Source organism: Apus apus, chromosome 4 (genome assembly GCF_020740795.1).
Source record: "Apus apus isolate bApuApu2 chromosome 4, bApuApu2.pri.cur, whole genome shotgun sequence".
NCBI classification, from domain to species: Eukaryota; Metazoa; Chordata; class Aves; order Apodiformes; family Apodidae; genus Apus; species Apus apus.
This window is the reverse complement of record NC_067285.1, coordinates 90,362,310-90,380,962: the sequence shown is the minus strand read 5'-3', so window position 1 is coordinate 90,380,962 and position 18,653 is coordinate 90,362,310. Positions and strand designations below refer to the sequence as shown.

The 18,653-nt window shown below is 44.2% G+C and overlaps 1 protein-coding gene across 1 annotated transcript in view; it reads right to left on the bottom strand.

Annotated features, from left to right (window-relative positions):
- BEND4 (BEN domain containing 4) overlaps positions 1-12,534 on the bottom strand; it is a 28,813-nt gene extending 16,279 nt beyond the window's left edge. The window contains exons 1-2 of the mRNA XM_051617437.1: positions 12,165-12,534; positions 3,643-4,209 (exon numbers count right to left, since the gene is read on the bottom strand). Coding sequence (XP_051473397.1) covers positions 3,643-4,209; positions 12,165-12,534 — 937 coding nt within the window. The remainder of the gene's footprint in view (positions 1-3,642; positions 4,210-12,164) is intronic.
- Between the last annotated feature and the right edge of the window lie 6,119 nt (positions 12,535-18,653).

The following is an 18,653-nucleotide window of genomic DNA, read 5'->3' as shown; positions in this document are numbered from 1 at the left end:
ATAATTGTTTTAAAAAAAAAAAAGTTGTTGCCTTTACATATGCTGAAAAAACACTCTTCTTCCCAGTAGTCTCTTTGTGAGCCATGCAAATGGTGCTTTGCAGAGCTAGAGGCAGAGATGCACAGCAGTAACTATTTTTAGAACACAAACTCTCATGGATTTTAAAAGGGCTTTTGCATATGGAAAAAAAAAAAAAAAAGAAAGAAAGAAATGCAAAGTATTTCAGGAAAAGGATAAAACGATTCATAGATGGTTACAGAGCAGAAGGGAGGGGTTGACAGGGTTGCTCAGTGCGAACTACGGTGCCCATCAGGAGGGCACAGTGTACATCCCCCCTACCTGCATGGTCCCGGCCAGCCTCACCCAGCAGCTCTGGCCCAGCTACCCCAAGGATAAGAGGGAAAAACACATCCAAAAAACCTCTGGTCTTTCATCTGCTAGATGGGAGAGCACGGCAGCCACCATGCTCATCCAGCCGCCTCCACAGTTGCTCTGCGCTGCACTGGTGGCCTTGCCTGGCCCCTTGGATGCCCAGCATGAGGTGTATGAATGTGCAGACAATAAAGTTTGTACTCGAGATGACTCTGATGTGATAGACGGTGGCAAATGACACTGAAACCCTCTGCAAAGGGCCTTCTGGCTCCCTCCCAAGGCATGCAACATCTTGACGGGCAAAAATAAAGGAATGATCAGAGAACAAGATTTGCACATGTCTGCACACAGAGATGGGCATTTCCAGTCACAGAAAAAATTTTGCTGGATTCTTTGGTAGCAGAAGCTCACTGGAACAAAATCAACATTAGAGACAAAAATAATCAGATATTACCTCTAGCTGATTTTTTATTAACCTTGCTCAGTGGTGGCTGAGGGACTGCTTGGGGAGCTCAGACCTCTGTCCTATCATGTAGCAAAATCCGAGGGCACCTTCTGTGGCTCTTTAACGCTTCCCCAAAATCATGGATCACTCTAGACCTATTTGTATACGTCACCCAGACAGCAGCTGATCCATCTGATGACGATTTCATGTTGGCTGATAAAGTCATACATCCTTCCACATTTATTTTATGTTTGCTTCCTTTGATACACTCTTAACAAGATGTTTCATTATTCCTAGGGGGTAGAAGGTAACTATGCTTATGTATGTTTATCTCTCTTTTAAAGGGAGATGAAGGGTAACTGGGATGACCCAGGTAAACACTGGCTGCTTAGCCTGGCATTAATCCTAGCAAAATACAGGCAATCACAATGGGATTCAATTGACTTAAGAACTACAGAATATGAATATAATTAATACCAGTCAAAACTGTCTTACGGACAGTGGATCTTGTCAGACTAACCTGATTGTCATTCTTTGATGAGATTATAGGTTTGCCTGAAATAGCTGGGTTGAACAGATGTAATACATCTTGACTCCTGAAGGGCATTTAACTTACTACCATGAGTTATCTGATTGCAAAAGCAGCAACACAGAACATCAGTAGACTAGAGCATACATGGACTAAGAACCTGCTACTGACATCTCAAGTTATTTGTCATTAGAGGAATCATCATGAACAAATGTGTTTCTAGCACGGCTCGGACAGCAGGCTCAATGCCACACAGCAGGATCACCAAGTTAATTTAAAAATAATCAAAAACATTCTGGATGATACAGAAACTGGTGAACCAGCAAAAAGTGGGCAAACAGAGCAGCCAAAGCACTGGAGATCACCTAGTAAATGAACACAGCGAAACACAAAGTACACAAGTCTAGGAAGCAAGGCACACAGAACGAGCAGCTCAGCCGCCTGACCAGTGGCCAAATGACCACACCAACCCTGGGTGGGAACAAAAAGACTATTCACCTTTGCTCAGGCAGATAAAACACACTGCACCTTACTTCTAGTGCCGAAATTGTAAAGAAATGAGCAGAAGGGGAGAAAAGCACTGTAAAGAAAGATTCAACTCATTTGAGGAGTATTAAAAAGCTTAGTTTATCTAAAATGGAAATTAAGCCAGTTTTCAACCTGTAAGTACCTTCAACCAAAGTACCAAGTCCTATACAGAACTTCATTTAGTGGAGGACTGTATGTAAGTCAATGGCTAGAAACTGATTTCAGATAGGCAGCAAATAAGACACACATTTTCACCAATGTAATTAACTACTGGAGTCAAGTGCCAGGGTAAGAGGTACAGCCACTGCTCACCAGACCTTCCAACTCAAGACTTCCGAGGTATTACTTGGATCAAATAGTATTTATGTATGTTTTAGTCAAAGTAAAAAAGATCACTTGCTTCAATATAGGTGACTGATAGAAAGCTGTAGGTCAGATTATGGACTTTAATTACAATTTTCAGTTTTAGAGACCTGAAACTAGGACTCAACAGGAGTTGAAGTCCACACAATTCCCTGTCACACAGTGTTTCCACTACATAATCCAGAGAGAGTGCACGAGTTATGGTGACTCCAGATTTTGGGAGGGGTGGAAAAAGGATAAATTTTGGGTTTTCTCTGCACTGAACAATGTTGCTTATGGGATTTGCTAGTAGCCCTAGGGACCAATGTACAAAAGAAAAATGCAGTGTAAAACAATGCAGAATACATCACAGATAGCTGGGGAGAAGAATTATGAAGACTGCTGCTTGGTTTTTGCTCAGATTTTGCTACTGAACCTACAAGAGTGGAGAGTTAGTTGATTACTGCCTTCTTCCTTTCTGCATAGTTAGCAGCTTTGAAGTATTTGCACTCTTGCAGCCCCTGCTATATTATCTGTGTTTTTCTGTCATTTAGGGATTAGCTCAATCAACTCTACATGGATCTAGCATGAGTACCTCAAACTTTAGGTAGCAGAGGTGTAGCTCCCTAGCGTTTATATGTCAGAAGTGTCTTGTAAACTTATTTTCTCTCCTCAATTCCAATTTACTTTTAGTATTATTTTTGAGGTGTATTTTTGCCTGTGCTTAAAGTTCAGAGGATATGCGTCCGAGATACTTTGCTCTTGTACAATATCACTCTTCAAGTACCTTGGTGCACCCTAACAGTGGGAAGTCCTAAGTTTTAAGGGGCAAGATAAGTTTTCACAGAGGGAGTTTCCTTTAGACAGGGTTTTTCTGTTTTCTTGCTTCCAATGGCTGCTAAGTATTGCTGAAATGGAGAACCTGTCTAGCTTCTTTTTCAGGTTTTATCTTAAGAAGAATGGGAGGAGATGTACTTATGCTTCTTACTGAGCTAACATGAATTTAAGACATATTGTTCACAGTAAAAGTCAAATCTGTTTGTTTAGAATAGTTTAAGTAACCAAAAAACAGAGCCCCAAACAGGAACTAAGTTTATAAGCTGCAATGTCACTTAAAGATAGAGTTAGGTATAAAAACATCTATGTGTGCAATTACTGTCAGAAACCACGTGATGTTTTAAATTTGGGGTTACAAGTACATCCCATCCTGAATACAGCTCACTAGTGTAGAACTCAGTATTCATTTGGACGACTACCAGCAGATAATTTTCCAGTGGGCACAGCTATAGGAATTTTGGTTTGAGACAAATTCCCGTGTTAGATTACAATGATCGCAAACTTAAAACCAACCAGAACTTAAGAGAAACTATTACCCACATTATTTTTATAACCCATTGACAATATTATATGGCAGCAGATGACTTACCTGGAATGCTCTCCAATTTTCTACGAAGTTCCTCATTTTCTTGTTGTAATGAAATTACCTCCTGCTCTAGCTCTTGACAACGAGGGCAGTAACCTTCTTCCTCTTCCTCCTCTTCCTCCTCTGGAAGTGTAGAAGATGATGGGTGACCATGAGATTCAGATGTTGCTGGAGATGTCCATCCACCTAAAGTGTGTACTGGAGAGGTTGAAAGTGGATCCACATCTGCCAAATGGCTAAAATCATTTACTGACGAGGTGTTCTGAGAAGGGAAGCTCCCAGAAAGCAAATAGTTCTGAAGGGAATCAGTAAAAACTCTCAGAAAGGCTGAGGTTTGCTGTTTCTTTTGCATATACTGCATCTCTATGTCTAAAATGTCTGACGTCTGACTATGGACCATTTTCCCAAGCTGACATTGCTCTTGTCTTTCACTATAATTTGGGTTTTCCTGCTTTATACAAGAAATCATGGACTGAGAGTGACTGTTGTCCAGCAGTTTTCCACCACAATTTAAGAGACTTAGAACCCGGCTGCATTGTTGGGCAAAGGCATCCAGAATCATTCGACTCTCTGCAACAAAAGAAAAGATGAATCACAGAAACCTAAAGCGAAAGGCTATGCCAGGCAGCAGTAGCTAGATGAATGTACACAACTGCTCACAGTAGCATGCACTTTATTTCGGAACACATTAAAATTATGGCTTCTGCTTTAATACTTCTGCAACACCGTGATTTTTTAAAACAATCCCGACTTTGCTTCTATTTTGAGAGTGCCCTTGTGCCCTTGCTGTTAATCAGAAATGCATTGTGATGACAGTCACTGCTTACTGCCATCTTCTTTCAGAGGGATTAAGACAGGAAAATGGGGAAGAAAATACAATCTCTGTCCAATCTGCTACAAATAAAAGTTCAAGTAAGTACTTCTCTGGCAGCCCATTTCCAGCTGGTGGCGGGCAGTGCTTGTACGTATTTGCAGGACTTTGTACTACACCTACACCTCCATCCTATGCACTGCTCCTCTCCACCAAGGCTTCCAAGCTTTGTTTTGTCTCCCCTTCATCTTTGCTGCACTTGCTTGACATGGGGTTGGGACACTTCACATGACCCATTCCCAATTCTATGGACTTTGCTTCTGTTCCTTTTGCTTTAAGGTTCCACATATGTCCAAGTACAACTCAAGAGTGATAAGCACAAAACCCTCTCCTTACCGCAAGCAAAACATCAAATGTAAAGCATGAAGCTCCTCTGGTCAGAGAAGGAATTTCTTCTGTCCTGCTGACCTCCTATGAATTTGTGGGTAAGGCCAGTATCCCCATGCAGTGGATAGCAGTGCAGAGTTCTTCAAGTTGCCCTAGACATATCAGGAAACTCTATGTGGGGTTGTGCAGCAGTTTCTGGAGGCAGCAGCTCAGCTCTGGAAGTAGGGCAAAGATGCCATGCAGCATCTAGTCAGCCTTGCCTCTAATGCCAGGAGGCGTCATGTCTCATGGAGCAACAGCAGCTACAACCCAAACCTACACAGTAGGATTGATCACTTCTGCAGTGTCTATGTATATATAACTTAAGCCGCTGTAACAGTTCTTTGACCCTGGTGGAAAATGACCAAGACACTTATGGTACAACCTGTTAAATTCCCCAGTAAAAATAAAGCCTTTAAAATAATTTGTAGGTTATTCATAGCTGAGTTCCTCTAGGTGTTTAAAAAGATGAAACTAACATTTTGCATGAGATGTAAAAAAAGACTGGTAGGTCTAAGCTGCCAATTTTGGAGAGCTCTTCTCAGGCAGGCTTGACTTTTAGAAAGTGACAAATGCATTTACTTTTGAAAAGGCAACCTGCTGCAGATGCATGAAGCTAAGCACCTCAGACCTTCATTTATCTTAACTTCATCACTAGAGACAAAAACACAGCCTCATCATACTGATAATACGTAAAGAAAAGAAACATTCAGAATTAAGAGGTGGCACTTCTCATGGTACTTCTCCATGATCCAGAGGATACACCTTCTGGTGGAAAATCTGCTTCATGCTGAGGTTAGTAGAGCTGGCCTGAAAAATATTTGAAACAACACTAATTTGTGTTCTTACCATCCTCCAGATGTCTGCAAAGAGGGCAGGGCTGCAGCAGCATACAAATGTTTTCAGTCTGAACGCAGCCCAAAGTCATCCCCCCAGCACAAAGCCCAAGAAGATGTGATCTCTGGAGGACTTAACCGTAAGAACAGGGACATGAGGCGGACAGAGCAAGGACTGGAGAAGTGCAGGGCTATGTGGCTGCCCAGGGCCAAGCAGAGAGAGCCCATGTAAAGGACTGGGGAGGCATCCTTGCAATCCACCTCACATGCTAATGAGTGGTACCAGCCCTCTAGATGAGCTCAGCTGAACCAGGGCAGGTATCTCCAACACATCTTTGATCCAAAATGTTAAGCAATGCTCCCTGTCTCCACTACAAACTCAAAAGGGTAGAAATGCACAGGGACTGCTGCCCACTTTGCAAGTGGGTACTGGTGAGGTGCCAGGTGCTTTGCAGCCCAAATACTTGCTGTCCTTCCTTCCCTTTTACTGCATTAACATAAGGCCAGCTGTCTTTAACCTTTAAGATGCAAGTGCAAAATAACCCAGCACAACAGATGCAATATAAATTAAATGAACAAAACCCTGGTGATGTTGCAGCCTTCTAGCTGGGACGTACTGATAAACCAAAAGAAAATCAAGAAACTCAGGCATCACTAACAACCTAAAGTTGCACGTTCTTTGCCTTATTTCTTCTAACATTTTTCCTCTAAAATTATTACAAGATGATATTGATTGGAACTTTGCAATCCTACTACAGAGCAGTTTTTCATTCATTTTAATCCTATAATCCGATTCCAGACCTGAAGTTTTATTTACTGTTCATTTTTTAATCATTATGGTCCCTGTTGACAAACCAGTTACTTATTCTTGCATACCCTTGTTGCAAGGGGACAAAATATGAATGAAGCAGCTGAAAAAGGATTAGTGTTAAGATACGTTATACTAATACTATGGTTTCTCCTAAAATATGGCAAAAAATAACCTGACATTTCAAATACCAGTTCTGAAGAATGCTGTAATACACACTAACATCAGTAAAGATAAAATTAATGATTAGTTTTGCTGTAAAATTGAATGCATTAGGCACATTCACTGTGATAATGGCTTAAAACATAACTGAAATTTTATACAGACAGTATTGATTTAATCTTCAGTTCCATATCAGATCTACTACAAAGACACAATAACAACAATTACTGTTTTTTTCTTAACTTTAACCCATGCTCAAACATAGAAAAATGAAAGCCATAACAAGGCAGGGCTATTTTGAAATGCCAGCAGAAAGAAAATGCTTTTTTGCGGGTACCGCTTGGCAGCAGTGGCGAGGGATGCTCTCCACAGACATTCTGGAAACATCTGGCTCTGTGCTGAAGTGCGTACCACTTTGAAACCACTTCTACACCAGTCATGGTACACACACCCATAGTCTGAACAACTCTAAATGAGAATGATGGACTATGGTAATTTCTTGTGTTGGAAAAAAAATAAAAACAAACGCTGCCTGTTCAGCAGATATTGTAGATGCTAGGATTTGGGTTTTTACAGACCAGCTATAATTAGAAATGCAAACACTGTGCAACACCTAATCTGTAAGAAATGACAAAATGTTGTTTTTATATGATTACTGCTGAATAACCACCGATCTATGATTCTTAATTGTGTTATGTACTGTATGTATTTTCTAGGAAAGGAAGATTCAATTGAAATGACTGCTCTGGACTAAAACAGTGTAAACAGTTTATTAAAGTCCTATTGTGATATTCCTTTTCCTTATTATGATGTCCACCAACCATGTAATTCTTATGTCTCAGAACCCAGAGTCTTTAGTCTTACATCATTTCTTAACTAGACTTTTGCCTGAAGGTGGATTTGCCAGATCAGGCCCACAAAGTGCTAATACAGCAGGATTATATTGCTAAAAGTATAACTATTCCTAACTAGATTATTTGAAAGTGCAAGCAACCAGAAGACACCAGGTACCAACTCCTGGATATAGCATTCATCTTTGCATCTTTTTCTCATTGATGCTAAACTATGGGGCTTCTTACCTATCAAAATGCTGGACTAAAACCAGGGTTTTACTAAGAGCAACCTTCTGAAACTCTACTTACACCAGTGCATCAGAAAAGATGTCTGGAAAGAGTGACAGGTTTAACAACAGCTTTTCCTACACCTGAGGATCTTTTCAATACTTGGACCAGTCAGCTTTATGAATAATGCATTGTGTTGGGTCTCAATGGCTGTGGATTCAGGTTGTGACTTCTCCATAGTTTCTGTTGTAATCTTGGGCAGCTGGTTTAAAAAGTCATCTTTGTAACTATTGAGTAGGTCTGAATATCACACATTCTCCCCTGCAGGGAATGTATTCATAGGTAATTTTCAGCAAGATTCCAAAGTCCAGGCTCCTTAGCTATTTCAGTCATCTCATTGCTTACCTTGCAATGTTTCAGTCTCCTCACCTGATGATTTGTGTTTTTTTACTTGTTCAATGATTATAAAACTATTATTGAGATCCCAGGGCAGCAGCTCTGTACCCCCCAAATGTTTGTCAATGTGTATAGATTTTGTCATTATGTTTTTAGATACGAACACTGCTGAACTATCTATGCTTAGATCACAAAATCAAGAGCATTTGACACCCCCCATGACTAAGTGATGCCTTCTCAGACATTTTGTGTGAAGATCACCAAGACAGTCCAGCTGATGAAGACTACCAATCTTTGGCAACTTCACTACTGATCTTATAGATCTACTTCCACATGATGGTCCAAACTTCTCAGCTAAGGCTAAAATAACAATATTCACCTTCTCTGTTCACTTAAAACCTTTATTCTGTCCAGGCATGGCAGAGTTTTATTAACTGGTCATGTTAAACATGCCAGGTTGTTGGCACTGGAATAAACAGCTTTAAGACAGTTTTGTTCTTCTTTGATATCCATGAAAGCCAAGCTTAAATCTTAAGGCACGCTGTAAGGTCTACCTCACGCTTCCCTAAGGAAAACATGTTTCTTTGGTAAACTATGATACTGTTTAATTCACATACCAACAAAAATGCATTGTTTTCTTACCAGGCAAATAATCTGAACAGACTAATGAAGAATGAATATTTTACAGGAGAAAACAGGTCATCTGCTGGTGCTTTGAATGCACCTGTTTGTGTGGTTTATTCTCCAGCAGCAGTGATCAGAGTAACCACTACTCACTAGAGGGGAGAGAAGGCTTGCATTGCAGTGTAACTCTGTATTTTTCATTGCAAGATGACATTTCTCATGCAAGATCTTCCCCTACAGGATGGGATCTCAAGCTATGTCCTCATCATGGCACCGGGTGGAGAACACCTGCTCTTCCTCCTCCTAACCCCTTTTCCTGCAATTCTTCTGGAGGCCAGGATGGTCTCTTACAGAGGGACCAAGGAAGAAACCATTCATTCTGGGCAAGAACTTTAACCATTAGGGAAAGCTTAAAAAATATGGAAGCATCTTTACTTGTGGCTGTGTTTGAGATGCCCACTCTCAAAGGCGAACTTGGTGCTCTGAATCCCAAGGGGCCAGAAATGCCATGCCTGAAGATTAAGAATCAGCTGTATAAAGTGTTTAAATTGCTACCACAGTTGGACATCCCAGGAACTTTTTTTTACTAGCCTCACTGTTGCCTTCACGAGTGAAGAGGTATCAGCAGAAGGAGGTGAACCTCTGCTACTGAACTTACTAAATGGGCATCCCTACAAAACTGTGGTCTACAGCCCTCCACTCAAGTAAGCTTCTGCCCAGTGGTATGGGTAAGCTAAGTGGGAAAACTGTGCAGGTCATGGATGGTGACTATCTGCCTCGTGGAGAACAACTCACTGGACCTGCAGCTGGATGAGTATGTGCTAAGGAAAGGATGGTTTGCTCCCTGCCAAAACCCACCACTTGGGAGATGAACCTCTGGCTAAGAGGTGTTCTGGGAAGGACTCAGCCCACACCCCTTGCTGCTGTGGGCAACCCAGGAGCTGGGTGGGCGGAGACCCTATAGGCACTGTGCAAAGCACAGAGCGACTGTGTGTGGAGCAGACCCAAAGGCTTCCACTTCCTGGGGGGCAAAACCCAAGCTCTGCTTTGCTACCAGCTGCCTGAGCTATTAAACTGGCTCACACATTTGTTTAGAGGATTTCAAGGCTCTGGATGACAGGATGGAAGTATTTCACATACATATAGCCCCAAGGTCCCAACCAGCTCACCCTCAGCAGCTCCCTGCTCAGCTTACTGGGGCTACGGCTCCTCCACCACAGAGCGCCTGGTGTTTCTCTATCACCAAGTAGGGAGGACTGGCACACAGCTCAACAAAGCACCTGTACTTCCGGGATAACAATACCCAGGAGCTCTAAACCTTGCCTCTTGCTTTACCAGCCTCTGGTAAAAACTTGTACAAAATCTCATTTCTGCACACTGTAGCAAGTTTTTTGCTTGTTTTCTGCTGTTTCCCTTGGTACTTCAGTCTTAGCTGAGAAAAGGGCGTGTTGGGACCCGCAGAGGAACCTAAAGTAAAAGTAAAGCCTGTGCAAGCAGGTGACAGGACAGAGATTTCACAGAACTTCAGTGAACAAGCAGCAGTTCCTTAACTACTTTTTTTTTTTTTTTTTTTTTTTTTTTTTTTTTTTAAGCACAGGAGTGATCCATGGCAAACTTTGAAGCCTGCTCCAGCGCCTGGCTAAGCACAATCTACAGAGGCAGGAGAAAGTCCAAACTTCTGGAGATCAAAGCCCAGAGGGCTTTGCTGTGAATATGGCCTTGTATATCATCTACCAGACAGCTAAATGTTTTCCACGGCGTAATCTGCTTCTGTAAAGAAATGCAGGTGTCACATTTATCAGCAGCGTTTTGATTGTGGGCCGCAAAAAATAACCACCATTTAGGCATTTAAAATAAGAAGTAGTTTCAACAAAAAGAAAAGATGACCTGCTATGGATCATGAACTATGCATCAGAGCTGTGAATTTTCAGGCTAATCTATTCAAGTATTGAACTTTTTTAGTAAACTACCTGAATTATTTGTAACAAGACATGACAAATTCATCCAGCACACGGCTGCTTCTGAGCAAAAACACGCATAAAAATATAGCCATATATCCTATTAACTAGCATATCTCTCTGTTTAGTGAGGAAATGTCATCACATTTGTTACAAAGGCAAACAGCAACATACCAAAACAGGATCCAATTTTTCTAAATAAATAAATCAATGATGTGTCAAAAATTAACAGATGAGTTAATATACTCGATGTTATCAAAACCAGATGGTGCTTCATAATATTCATCCTGCTCAGTCAAACCCTGAATATATTCTGGACCATCAGTATATAAAATAGGATGCTGCTATTTGTGATGGCAAACAAAAGCAATCATGCCTGCCAAGCACATACTATAACAGGCAGCATTTCAGCTCTGCTAGACAGAAAGTAATTAGAATGCTTTTAATGTCCAAAAGAATGATGCTGATAGGCTGCCACAGATGTGTAGATTTATGAATATTTATATGGTGGTTTATAGCTGACACTTTTATCAGTTGAAGAAGATAAAATATCTGCCTGACTCAAAAGCTTGACAGTCAGGTTAATAAAATCTCATTAAAGAGAATGACCTATGCAATTATATAGGATTTATTGTAATTCATTTTTGATTGTACTCTGCTTAAAGATGCAATTTCCCATTTCCTGATGCCAAATTTAGGTTGCATATCTAGATCTACGCGGTTTTTAACTCCAAGCCATCATGAGAAGAAAGATATGCGTTCAGCATCTCAGTATCTTACACCTTACAAGAATTAAAATAAAATTTAAAAATCTCATCTCCTGCTTCTCGCTGCATCTTATGAAAACGGTGCAGCCAAACAGCCGATCTGTTTTCTTTCTGTTAAAAACACCATCTCTCGAACAGCATCCTCTTCATTCCCAGGAGCTCCCTCCAGCAACCAGCCCCAGCCCCCTGGCCTCCCTCCCCGGCCCCGAGGGCGGCGGAGCGGCCGGCCCGGGGCTGCCCCCCCGAGCCCCCGCCCCGCAGACGGCGGCGCCGCGCCCGCAGGTGCGAACCGCTCGGCGGCCGCTTGCCCCGCCGAGCCGAGAGCGGCCGGTCGGCACAGCCCCGACGGGCGGGGCAAACCCCATCCCCCCTACCACCGCCGCCCCAGGGGCGACACCGGCCGGGCAGCGGCCCCGCCCGCCGCCGGGAACTTTAGCGATGCCCGCTCGACGTGCAGCCCGAGCCCGCCACCCCCGCGCCCAGCCCCGGGGCGCCCGGCGGGCGGCAGCCCCGATGGGAGGGGGGGCGACCCGAGGGGGACGCTGAGCCCTCCGCCAGCCCCCCGGGAAAGGCGTGAGGGGCGTGTGGAGCGGGGAGCCCGCAGCCCCCATCCAGCTCCCGCCTAATGCAAAGTGCCCCGCGAAGTTGCGCGGCGGAGGAGAGGAGTTGCGGGTACCTGCGCTCAGCTCCGCGCCGCCGCCCCCCGCGGCCGCCGGGCAAGGACCATAGCGGCCCGAGGAGCTGGGGGCCGGCGGCGGCGGCGGGCGGGGGTGGCCCTGGGCAGCGGCGGGAGCAGCGGCGGGGCGGGCGGGCCCGTTAGGGAAGGGGCCGTGCGGCGCGTAGGGCAGTGGCTCGGCGGCGGCGTGCGGGAAGGGCTGCCCCGCTCCGCGCCCGCGGGGCACCTCCACCATGGTGGGTCTCTCGTAGCGCTTGGCCAGCGCCGTCCGCTTCCCGGGGAAGGTCTTCAGGACGCTGTAGGGGCCCCGCTGCTTGTAGATTTTGGGGGTGCTGGGCCCCTCCTCCGCCGGCTGCATCTCCTCCTCCATCCTCCGCCGCCTCCCCCAGCCCGGCGCGGCGCGGCCCCGCTCCGGGGCTGTGTCTGCTGCCGCCGCGGCTCGTCTCTCTGGCACGGCGGAGCCCCGGCGCGGCGGGGCGCCGGCCTGATTGACAGGCGGCCGCGCCAATGCCTGGAGGGAGACGGGCGGCGACCGGCAAGTGTTTAGGGTAATCTCTGCTAATGGCAGCGGGGCGGGGAGGCGGGCCCTGGCGGGGCCGCCGCCGCTCCCGGCAACCCCCCGGGGGGGCAGGTGAGCCGCCGGGCCCTTCGGCGGGGGTCAGCGGCCGCGGGGCCCCCCGCGCTTGTCCCCCGGGCTGGGCACGGCCCGCCGGGGCCGTCCCGCCTCACGGAGCGCGGAGCCGCCGCAAAAAACTTTGTGGCCCCTCCGGCGGGCGCGGAGCCCCGCTGCGGGTGCCCCGCCGGCCGCCCGGCTCTCCCCTCCCTGCCCCGCCCCGCACGGAGCCAGCCGCGGGCTCGCCTCCCCCGGCGTGAGGGATGAGATAAATAATGCCATAAATAAAAGTATTTGGGAGTCCAGGACCTGTCAGAGTTGATTAGGGCACAGAGGACATTTTCTTTCTCATTATGCAAAAGCATTTAATGGCGAAATAAAAGAGGTTTCGCTGTAACTCATGCATGTCAGATTTCCAGGAATCCGGGAGATTAATCACATTTAACATTATTTGCAACGTTTCCTCCCCCCCCCCCCCTTCCCCACCCCCCCGCTTCTTGCAAACTGCTTAAATGAGGAGGACACGTGGGGCGAAGCCTCGTCCCTCTCCCCCCGCCTCCCCCTCCCCTCCGCCTCCTGCCCAGACCCTTTCAGGGACAGTTAAGAAATGATGAAACGCTGGTGAAAGACAGGAAGAGAATGAGATGCCATCGAGAGACGTTTCTGAGAAATGGTGGAGAACTGGGTGAGATGGGAGACAGTTGAAGCTGAATGATGCGTTGAAGAAAAATAAACGATAACAAACCACTCTCTCGCTCTCCCCATTCTTTTCTGCTGGGCAATTTTATATTTTGCATTAACATTTCCCTTCTTCTGTCCCACTTCTCCCCTGCTTCTGCTGCTATAATTTATCAGGATTACAATAAGCCCTCTGGCTTTTGGAAGTAAAATTACAGAACACCTTAGTTACATTTAAGAGGTGGTGGTGAGAAATCATTCCTCTGTCATCACGTGGAGCTTTGGCCACTTATTGTGGTCATTGCTCTCCCATTACAGCTTTATTTATTTAGTCAAGAGTTGGGCTCGCTGGAAATGAAAAGCGACCCTTCTCTACTGATGTAATTAACTCCTGTGGTCCTTGGCCCCTCTCCTGTCAGGCTAACTTCTACAAGCTGGGCATTTCTTTCATGCAGGGCATACAAGGAGCTGGGCTCTTTCTGATTTTTTTTTTTTTTAATTATATTTTTTTCCTTACAGATAGAATAAACTGATTCCTTATGGCAGCCAAAAGTCTGTAAGTAAGGGCTAGTGCAATAGAAATCACTATCTTACTTAAGCAAAACAAATCACAAGTTGTTGGTTTTTTTCTGACTGACTCTGATTGCCTGGGCTTCAAAAAAATATTGTACTGTAATGCAAAAGAGAATCTGGAAATAAGTATGAGAGAAACACTCCAGCAGATTATGGGTCTCAGTGGACATGAAGCTAGAAGCAGATTTGGGGTTAATTTACCTCTGAAATGAGGCAGGGACCTCAGCCAGGAGGAATATGGAATATGTACTTTCTGCACTGAATTTCTGTCCGTCACCACCACAATGCCCCTTCCATTGTTTTTAGGATGGCTTGGCTCTTCTGCTTGCAGTGATTCTTCTGGGTATGTACACCTAAAAAACATGTTCTTGTTTCCCCCCCCATACTTTCCTTCTATGACTCTTCCTCAGAGTTTTGGAGGAGGGGCTTTGGTGCCACGGCTCAAAGGCTGTGTGTTGTGGCTAACCTGAGGGGCTCCTACTGCAAAAGCGTTAAACTCTGGTCTCACCTTTGGCTTTGTGGGATGTCAATTTTCAGGGAGACACCATTTTACTCAAAAGGTCTATACAGGTATGCAGTTACTCTTGCAGGAGGACTAATGTGGCTTTGCAGTTGAGGAGCATGGCCCTAGACAGGCTTAGAGTGACAGTCTTAAAGTACGGGGAGATGCTGCTGTACCTGCTGCAAGGGGTTGTGGGCTGGACCTTTCCACTGCCTCACCCTGTGGCAAGTCCTACAGCACCTGAGTGGTCTCATGAGTAACAGCACATAGTCATGAAATTATTATTAACCAAACATTTAGCTTTGAATTACAGCCCTATTTTGGATGCACGCTGAATTAAAACAGTTAACACATACACCTTCACATAGCCCTTGCCTTCATTAAGGAAAAAAAAAAAAAAAAAGGCAAACCAAAAATCAAACCAAAACCAAACCAAAACCTTAGCTGATACCAGCAGCTCATTTCAAGAAGGCCAAACACCTTTATTTCCCTTAGACTGTGCCACCACTTGGGATTTGACCCTGAAGCAAAGGCTGTTTCCCCACCTGTTTACTGTTGCAAGTTTCCACTGTTTTACTGATGGTAAGGGCTGGAGATCTGTAACAGGATTATTTCAGAGCACTCTGAGTGGAAAAAGGATGGGAAGTAACTGACCTTCAGAAAAAAAAACTAATCAAAACAAAGACAAAGGGCACAATATAAAATAAGAAACCCAACGTTGCTGTAGTGTATATTCCTCTGCTCCTAGAAATCACTGCAAAGAGAATATTTGTCAGTATATAGAAAAATACCCTATCCAGACGCAGGCTATCAATCATGGAACATGCCTGTGTTGAAGGTACCGTGAGGTACTCAAAGAAGAGAAGTGTGATTCATCTCTATCTTCTGAGCAGGGGCTAAATCTTGCTCCACTTATTCATAGGAGCAGTGCTCCTGTGATAACTAAAGCATGCAGGATTTGGCCATGAACTGCCAATATTGCTCTGCACATTTGGAGTGCATAATGAGAGCTAAGATTGGCAACTCTCCCCTGTAATCTAAACCACTCTGCAAGCAGGCTAGCCATAATTTGCTGCCCCAAACATTTAACCCCAGCTAGTTAATTTAAGCTTAGCTCAGTTCCTCATGTTTATGGATAAAGAAACAAAAGGGAGAGCATCAAAAGGAAAAGATGCCTGTGAAATTCAATATTTCAGCAGCTGTTGATAGGTAAATGTTATTGAAGTGTGGCATTCAAAACCAAAGGCCTGCATTTATGATAATGAGCCTAACAAGGAAATGAGATTGACACAGCAATTCTCTGTTTTTGTTGTCCCCTGAGGTTAGAGATTATTCAGTGCATAGTGCTGTTTTTAGCCTCTTTGGTGATTCCAACTGTGAGAGACAACGCTGTGCATATTTGTCAAGGTTGCACTTTAATCAGGTGACTCAGGAGCTTTTTGAGGGAGAACATGAGCTGCTGGTCTCACTTAAATCTTAATCCACATCCTATGTCAGAGATCCATCAGCCAAGTGATGCGGCTTTTAGTCCCTGCTTTTTTCCCTTATGCTTACTTGGTGCTCTCTGAAAACACTTCAAAATAATTGAAATGTATCTATCACAGTTACATTGTATTTTGAGAATTACTGGAATGTTTCTCAGTGACATTAATTGGTTTTAAAATATTTTTGTCTTTCTAATTAGTGCAAGATTGATGAACAGTGGAAAGGGCATTTATACACAGCCAGACACATATTTCAGCGATACATTTGTGTCTTAACAATGGTAGCTAACTGGATTCTTGTGCTGAGTAAACACTGGAAAGAAAGAAAATATTATCTAGGTTCAGGTGGAGAAAATATCCTATGTTCTCAATGGGATCATACTGTGTAAAAAAAAAAAAAAAAAAGATAAAGAAAAAAGAGAAAAGAAAAAATCCCGCACCCCTGATCTCCCTGAGGGTTGGAAAATGGATAAATGAAGTATTTAAATATAGATAAAGGACACACATGAAAAAGTAATGTCTTTGATATCCAATGTAGGGAAAATTATTAATATTTTAAGGAATTGATTGTAGACACATGAAAAAGCTTGTTTTAATTACAGGTAGCTTACGTAAAGCAGTTTTAAGAAGGGAGAACTAGTGTAGGGTACTTGTTGCTGACAATTTTTAAGAAATATGTCATAGATAAAACTTATGACATAACATATTCCAAACTTCCCTCTGCCCTAAAAAAGCTTCACTGTCAGTGTTGGAGTAATTTCAAACAGCTTCACCTCCCTGGAACAATAAGTCTTGCCCTAGCCCTTGCCCAAGCTTGGTGCTCTTGTCTTGGCCAGCACTGTGTAGAATTCATAGAATCATAGAATGGTTTGGGTTGGAAGGGACCTTTAAAGCTCATCTAGTCCAAACCCCCTGCAATGAGAAGGGACATCATTAGATCAGGTTGCTCAGAGCCCTGTCAAGCCTGACCTTGAATGTCTCCAGGAATGGGACCTCCACCACATCTCTGTTCCAGTGTTTCACCACCCTCATAGTAAAGAACATTTTCCTAATACCTAATCTAAATCTGCCCTGCTCTAGTTTAAAACCATTGCCCCTCATCCTATTGCTACATGCTCTTGAATGTTCTCACTGTGCTAAAAAGGTGCACAACCTTTGTTAGACACTAATGAATACACTGGTGGATTCTGGGCTCTGACCTCCAAAATCTAAGTGGATAGGCTCTAACCTCTCTAACCTTCAAAAGCCAAATCCATGCAAGCCAGAGCCCCTCCAGCTCCTCCAGCAACCAGTCACTGGTGGTGGTGGCCCTCAGGTCCCTGGGTTTCTCTGATGTTTTCACAGGAGGCACCTCTCTAAGCTCCAAACCCAACAGCTGCATGAAGAACAAAGAAGCAGGATGCAGCCATTCATCCTTTTTGACTGGTGGTTTGGATTTTGGATTCTCTGGCAGGAGGTCACAGAAAGCTTTGGCCGGGTGAGTCCCTCCAGAGTTGTTTGGGTTTTTTCCTTCTTCTTCTTTTTTTTTTTTTTCCTGTGGCAGAGTATGTGTGTGTGGGGTGCTCTACATTTCATTGCTCTTCACAATGTTTAGACCTCATCTTGCATCACTTAGCATTTTAAGAGCAGTACCTGAAAAGCTCTGCTGGCTGCCTGCTGAAAGGGAGGGCTGGTGCTCCACAGGTAGAGATCCAGCTGCTTTGCCAAACTTGTGTGATTTCTGCTGGGTTTTGCCCTTCACATACTTTACAGCCTTGGTTATCCAGGCTTGCAGAAAGGTGGTCCTTGCAGGGCAGGAGAAGACACATTGAGGTAGAACTCGGTTAGAGTAGAAAACATTGATTTCCCCAAAATAGAAAAATTATTGTTATTTTGCATTGAAGTATTATGTTTGGGCCCATCACCTACACAGCTTGTTGGCTATTCAGAAATACTGTCAAATTTTGTCAAGCAAGCTGTGCACATCAGTTGCAGTTAAAACACAGATGGGATGGACAGAGGAAAACAGCTGGAAGTGGAATCTTCCTGAAACTCATCTATCTGGGGAACCTGACTGTGGTTCAAACACAAGAGGATATACTTGATCAGCCACGCAGTGTCTACCAAGCAGAGACTCACCTAGGCTTAATTTGATGAAAAACACAAACCTGACAGATGCCTGAAAATACCACCAGTGTTGGGAGCATGGGAATGATACCTGATTCTCTGCTTCACCCCAAATTAAGTGCCTTTCCAAGCTTTAAATAGGGCCAATTAGGAACTGAAGGGTGCAAAATCTTCCCTGTGTTTACCTTCATCACTATTCCATTCTCAGGCAGCTCCTAAACCATACATGAAATCATGACAACTTAACAGCTCATTCTTGAATGCAAAGTTCAGCCCCTTCACAGAGATGAAATGAAGGACTTCCTCTACATTAATAATCTTGTAGAAATAATATTGATAATCCTGTGGGAAACCCCAAAAACAAAGCTGTCCTTGGGGGCAAAATACTCACTTACAGTCCAGAAAAGAGGAAAACAGTGGGGCAAAACCTGGAATCTCCTGAGGCCTTGATTACACACCAGGTGGTGCAGTTATCAAATGGCTCAACTGGGAGAGTTGCTAACATCTTTGGAACATAAACTGTTAAAAGAAAT